Source organism: Rhinopithecus bieti, unplaced genomic scaffold (genome assembly GCF_001698545.2).
Source record: "Rhinopithecus bieti isolate Rb0 unplaced genomic scaffold, ASM169854v2 scaffold_41619, whole genome shotgun sequence".
NCBI classification, from domain to species: domain Eukaryota; kingdom Metazoa; phylum Chordata; class Mammalia; order Primates; family Cercopithecidae; genus Rhinopithecus; species Rhinopithecus bieti.
The window spans coordinates 1,130-8,338 of NW_016817072.1; the positions used below are offsets into that span (position 1 = coordinate 1,130).

The following is a 7,209-nucleotide window of genomic DNA, read 5'->3' on the forward strand; positions in this document are numbered from 1 at the left end:
CACTGTTGTACCCAGATCCACCTGGGTGAGTGGGTCGATATTGCTGAACCAATGCATAAACCTTTCTCTGTGGCACCATGTCTGCTTTGTTCATGAATCAATATACACATCCTGGTGGTTCTGCTTCTCAGTTTGAACTCTGACAGATGAGCTGGGTATGGAGAGTGGTTTCAAAGGAACTGAATCTTAGGATTAGGTTATCTGAATTGGTTCACGCCTCTTCCTTTATAATATTTTACATTTATATTTCAATCACTGAAAGTACTATACAAAATTGAATAAACTTTTTAATGGCACACACACAAAAGAGTATTCAGGTTATACTTACTAAGGACTGAATCAACATATTAAGACAACTTTTCTGAATCTCAGGAGGTATATTTGCAAAGCTTCTCTCAGACCAAAACCTTGCAAAATGCTTTACAATCCACCTGTTAAAATCAAAGAATACCAAGTTAAAGAAATTAAAATGTTTTTCATTATAATAGTCAATATTTTGGTTTCAATTACATAACTGTACATATATATGACCTGACTAATACTATCGATTTTATGAACTCTAAAATGGACTTTATATTCTCTTTCCTGTAAACAAGTATTTTAAACCCATGTGCAGAGATTTTAACATAATTAACCATGGCTCAGCTAAGATAAAATGATCCTAAATATCTTCAGTAATATCTAAATTATTACTCTACTTAGTGGTGAAACTAGTACAGCACTAAGCTACTTACTTACATTGTGTCCAAGAAAACAGGCCAACGCTAAAGTTTCCCACAAAATTAGAAGAATAGAAAAACAAAATCCCTAAATTAATAGTATCAGCACTACTTAACATAACTTACTTCATGCAGTCAGCAAAAAGACTTTCCACTCCAACCGAATGAGCAATAATCAGGCATTCTAGTACAGACGTCAGTGTTCTGGGAACAGGCTAAAATTGATGGAAAACACAACATTTATTCTTTTTCAATTTACAGAGGCTAAAAACATTTGGTTCATAAAGATAATCCAATTTATATACCTAAACTGCAGAACACATACAACTCAAAATCCGATAAATTCAAAATTTATTTTCTATATTTAAACCTTTATCTGAAATTAACTTCTGCTGGTACTGAGGCTACAAATAAGCTCTAGTCAGAGTCTTTATTTTTTTCCTTAAAACACCTTTCTATACAAAACTTAAACATGAATGTTTATAGCAGCTTTCTTCACAACTGCCCAAACTTGGAAGTAACCATGCTGTCCTTTACTAGATGAATGGATAAATAAACTGTAGTACATCTGTGCAATGAAATATTCAGCTCTAAAAAGAAATGTGCTATCAAGCTATGAAAAGACATGGGGGAATCTTTTTTTTTTTTTTTTTGAGACGGAGTCTCGCTCTGTGGCCCAGGCTGGAGTGCAGTGGCCGGATCTCAGCTCACTGCAAGCTCCGCCTCCCGGGTTTACGCCATTCTCCTGCCTCAGCCTCCCGAGTAGCTGGGACTACAGGCGCCCGCCATCTCGCCCGGCTAGTTTTTTGTATTTTTTAGTAGAGACGGGGTTTCATCGTGTTAGCCAGGAGGGTCTCGATCTCCTGACCTCGTGATCCGCCCGTCTCAGCCTCCCAAAGTGCTGGGATTACAGGCTTGAGCCACCGCGCCCGGCCGACATGGGGGAATCTTAAATGCATATTACTAAGTGGAAGAAGCCAATCTGAAAATGCTATATACTATATGATTGCAACTATATTACACCCTGGAAAAAACAAAACTACAGAGACAGTAAAAAGGTCAGTGGTTGCTGGGGGTTAATGGGGAGGGAAGGATGAGCAGTCAGAGCATAGAGGATTTCTGGGCACTGAAAACACTCCTTATGATACTATAATGGTAGACACATGCCATTATACACGTGTATAAACCCATAAAATGTACAACACCAATAGCGAACTCTATTGCAAACCATGAATTTTGAACAATAATGTGTAACTGTATGCTCATCAGTTGTAACAAAGGTACCGCTCCAGTGGGGATGTTGACAGTGGGGGAAGCTATGCCTGTGTAGAAGGAAGTGGGTATGTAGGATATCTCTGTACCTTCCTCTCAATTTTGCTGTGAACCTAAAAATGCTCTGTTTTTTTTTGTTAAAAAGTCTGTAATTCCTTTAAAACTAAGTGTCACTAACAACTTTCAATTTTATGGCATATCATTTGAACTCTTTTGGCTGCCAGAATGCACACAATTTTTATTCTAATTTATTTTAGGTTAAATATCTTTTTTAAAGCAAAAGTGGTATAATAATTTCTAGCACATCACATTGCAATACAACAACATGGTCTAATCTGCTTCCTAACGTATAAATACAAATTAAAGTAATTGTGCAATGAGAGGCGCTATATTGATCTCAGATAAAAATAATTTAGTTAGATCATAATTACATATATATATATATTTTTTTGAGACAGAGTCTCACTCTGTCGCCCAGGCTGGAGTGAGGTGGCGTGATCTCGACTCACTGCAACCTCCCCAGGGTTCAAGAGATTCTCCTGCCTCAGTCTCCTGAGTAGCTGGGATTACAGGCATGTGCCACCACACCTGGCTAATTTTGTATTTTTAGTAGACACGGGTTTCTCCATGTTGATCAGGCTGGTCTCGACCTCCTGACCTCAGGTGATCCACCCATTTCAGCCTCCCAAAGTGCTGGGATTACAGGTGGGAGCCACCACGCCCGGCCACATAATGTATTTTTTAAAAGCACATATACAGAAATAATAAATGAGAACAAATAAAATGTAGATACAAGTAGCAAAAACAGCTCACTTCTCCTATTGTTACATATCTTTGCTATGTATTGCCCGTGCCATGTATTTTCATGTTTTGGACGTTTCTAAGCAAATTTATTTCTCAATTAGGTTGAAGAGTTTAATTTCTTTTTATACACTTAATAAAGAACATCAAACAGCCAATTTGTATATCTAGTCTCTAAATGTGTACTTCTGAAGATCTGCTCTCTGAGAGAAGAGCAAAATCTTCTTTGGAAATGTCTCCAGCATAGATAGTCCTTCTGATAAGGTCAGTGATTTCTAACTCTTTATTTATGAATTACTATGAATTTGATTTTCTAATACCCCTCTACTAAAAGTGTTATATTAGTATTAAAAAAATTGAACATAGGCCAGGTGCAGTGGCTCATACCCGTAATCCCAACACTATGGAATATCGAGGCAAGGTGGATTACATGAGGTCAGGAGTTCGAGGCCAGCCTGGCCAACATGACAAAACCCCAAATCTATCAAAAATACAAAAATTAGCCAGGTGTGGTGGCGCATGCCTGTAATCCCAGCTACTTAGGAGGCTGAGGCAGGAAAATCACTTGAACCTGGGAGGCAGGTGGAGGTTGCAGTGAGCTGAGATCCCATCACTTGACTCCAGCCTGGGTGACTGAATGAGTGAGATTCATCTCAAAAAAAACAAAACAAAACAAAAAAAATTGAATGCAAATCTTTCGCTTTGCATATTAACAATTTAAACAATTAAGATACCTTTGAGATAACTAGAGATACTTCAAGTTATATAAAATATCTGTGTGTGTGTGTGTGTGTATACATATATTTTGTTTGTTTTTTTTTTGAGATAGGGTTTGGCTCTGTCACCCAGACTGGAATGCAGTGGTGTGACCATGGCTCACTGCAGCCTAGAACTCCTGGGCTCAAATGATCCTCCCACCTCAGCCTCCTGAGTAGCTGGGACCACAGGCACATCCCACCATGCCTGGCTAATTTTTTTAAAATTTTTTGTAAAGACAGGATCTCCCTCTGTTGCCCACGCTAGTCATAAACTCTTGGGCTCAAGCAATCCTCCTACCTTGGCCTCCCAAAGTGCTGGGATTATAGACATGAGTGAGCCTCCACACCTGGCCTAAAGTATATTTTTAATTGGTGACAAAAAAAAAAAAAAAAATGTAAGGCCTACCAAAATCCTATAAATAAAGTCAAAAATGTTTAATTGTGTAAAACACAGGATTGTGAAGCTAATGAAATTATTGAAGCTAGCTTGCTAGGAGTTCTGGGACGAGTTGTCCATCATATTATACCCATATTTGTATTACTGTATAACATTATTGTAAGTTTATGATATTTAAGTCACAGCCAAAAATATGCATAACTAAGAACTAAGGCTGGGTGCAGTGGCTCACTCCTGTAATCTCAGCACTTTGGGAGGCCAGGGCGGGTGCATCACCTGAGGTCAGGAGTTCGAGACTCACATGGAGAGACGGGTGAAACCCCGTCTCTACTAAAAATACAAAAATTAGCCAGGTGTGGTGGCATGCATCTGTAGTTCCCAGCTACTGGGGAGGCTGAGGCAGGAGAATCGCTTGAACCTGGGAGGCGGAGGTTACAGTGAGCTGAGATCGCACCACTGCACTCCAGCCTGGGTGACAGAGTGAGACTCTACCGCAAAAAAAAAAAAAAAAAAAAAAAGGACTAAAAGTTCAGAATTATATATATTCAAAAGTATATTTATAAAAATATACATTACGAAATATAAAGCAAAAATTTTAAAGATTAGGTCAACAAAACCAGAAACTGTTCTCTCAAATATCTGATACCACAGCAAAATAGACAATATTAAAATAAGTGGCTGGCCGCGGTGGCTCACACCTGTAATCCCACCACTTTGGGACGCCGAGGCAGGTGGATCACCTGAGGTCAGGAGTTCAAGACCAGCCTGACCAACATGATGAAACCCCGTCTCTACTAAAAATACAAAAAATTAGCTGGGCGGGGTGGCACGCACCTGTAATCCCAGCTACTTGGGAGGCTGAGGCAAGAGAATCACTTGAACCTGAGAGGAGGAGGTTGCAGTGAGCCGAGATCGTGTCATTGCACTTCAGCCTAGCCAACAAGAGCAAAACTCTGTCTCAATAAATAAACAAATAAATAAAAGCAAAGAAAGTTTTCAACAAAACAGCATACTGATAATTTAAAATAAACTTCATTTTCTGTTTTATTAATAATATAAACAAATATGTCTTTTGTGTTTTTAAAATAAAGTGAATTATTGAAAGTAAAATACAAGAAGCTGCATATAACCCAATACACTCATCCACATATTAAAAAAAAAATAGAGGCAATGATCCAAAGACTACTCATAAAAGATTATTTTTACAACTTTTAAAGCTCTTAAATAAGCTTTAACTGGCTTACTGAAGAATTTCAGCTCAAAGATACTAACATGAGACTTTTTATTTTCCCAACTAATGCTTTCAACCACGCTATGTCAAATCTCCCCTTTTTCCCATCCCTTAATGAAACTATAGGCAGATTCCAACATTTTCTGGATACTACTGTTATTGAAATGCAGCACAGTACTATTTTAATACCTATCTCTTCATCGTATCTGATATAATTATTTCCCTCCCCATTGCTGACTAGATTTATGGTTGAAATGTGAAATAGGGAGTAGTGCATGGTCTGATCTCCCACTCCTCCATTTTCTGGGTCAAATTCGTACGGAAGACTATAGATGGCTCTGGTCACCTTACGTAATTAAGCAGAGACCAAGATGGTAGTAGGGAAACGTCCTTGGCTTTGTTCTAATTCAGATACTGGAGGCCTTTATTGATATAATGGCTCTTTTATTGGCAGATCAAGCTTCAACTTGGGCTCTCTGTGGATAAGAACTCTTCAAGTGGTTCATGATGCACAATACCTCCCCAAGTGGGACACGGTGTCATCTAGCCCTGTTATCAGTCTTCTCTAACTTTCATGAAACCATTAAGGTCCTCCTCCTTCCCTGTGGACCATGTGTAACGGGGGTGCAGAGTGGAATCCTCATATTTTTTTCTCTGTATGACAGTAACTGACGTCCCTTACACCAAGGCTAGTTTTGGCTTCTCCAGCAAGTCTTCTCTCTTTAGAAATCTCCTCACTCAACTACATTCTCATTGGCTTCTCAGACATATTCCAAGCTCTCCTAAGAAATTTATTACCACTTTCTCTTTGTCTTTGATAGAAGCTCCAGGGTGGGATGGTTTTACAGATATAGTTAATGTTCATCTAGGGGATAAGAAGACATCAACTCCTTATTGCAGATATTCTCTAGCTTTAATCTTTGTGATTTACTTGGATCCCCCTAACTTTCACTTGACTGGAAATATGAGGGGGACATATGAAGAAGGAAGAATCTTTCACCAGAATTCCTCACTTTCTACAAAGCTGAGGACACCACCAGCTGCCCTCCTTCTTCCAAGGCCCTTACTTACAGAGGCAGAAGTGTATGGTTCGTTAAAGGAAGCTGAGGGGTTAACTATTTCTCAGTAAACCTTGTGGGGTTGGTAGTTGTGGTGGTACCCAGTTGTTCATGGCTTTCGTTTAGTACATGGGCTGCTTCCACAGCTACAACTTGTAGGGAGGTAGAAAAAGACCTACCCGAAACAAAAATCTAAATTTAAGCATTATTAAAACCACCTAATTAGAATTCATACAATGTATATTTTTGTTTCAAATACCAGTAAAAGAGAAACATGATGTAAAAAGTTAGATTTGTTTTAGTTGATTATAAAATACTTGTTCTTTGTAGAAAATTTTAAAAACATAGAAAAGCATAAATAAGAAAATAAAAATAACCTACAATCGCAGAATGTATTAAAACAATGGATAATCTAAGAATAACGTATGAATGGCTTAGAAATGCATAGTATGAGATCTTTCTTTAGACACTTAACTTACCTTTGCAGTAACTAAAATTAAAATTAGTTAGTATCCATAGGTCACCTGAAGAGACTGGCATAAAAGAACTACATTCCACCCCAAGTCCCGGCTATAAAGAGAAGTGGTAGAAGGAAGGAGTATACTTTCAGGAGTAAGAACAAATAAAGCACTCTGTAGCCCTTTGATAAATGGGGAAAGTAACCTTAGTTCTTAACTTCCTTTCTCCGGTTCCGAACTCTGAGCACCTTTGAATTATACAGGATACTCCTACCTCCTCTCAATACCTGCCCTCCCATCAATTTTGTTTTACTTAAAATTATTTGAATTAGTTTCTGATTTTTGCAAGCAGACCATATGTATTATTTCTCAACTGGAGTTCTCATTAGTTAAATTTACTTAATATTTTAAATATTTAAAGCACTATTACTATCAGAGTTAAAAATCTAGTAGGTAATAATGGATGACAACGCACTGGATAAAAGATTTCTGAGGCTCAATAATTACCTTCTGAA

At 38.1% G+C, this 7,209-nt stretch overlaps 1 protein-coding gene across 1 annotated transcript in view; it reads right to left on the bottom strand.

Moving 5' to 3' along the window:
• Nucleotides 1–313: 313 nt before the first annotated feature.
• LOC108517704 (BTB/POZ domain-containing protein 8) overlaps nucleotides 314–7,209 on the bottom strand; it is a 70,825-nt gene continuing 63,929 nt past the window's right edge. The window contains 2 exon segments of the mRNA XM_017855793.1: nucleotides 314–431; nucleotides 846–1,046. Coding sequence (XP_017711282.1) covers nucleotides 314–431; nucleotides 846–1,046 — 319 coding nt within the window.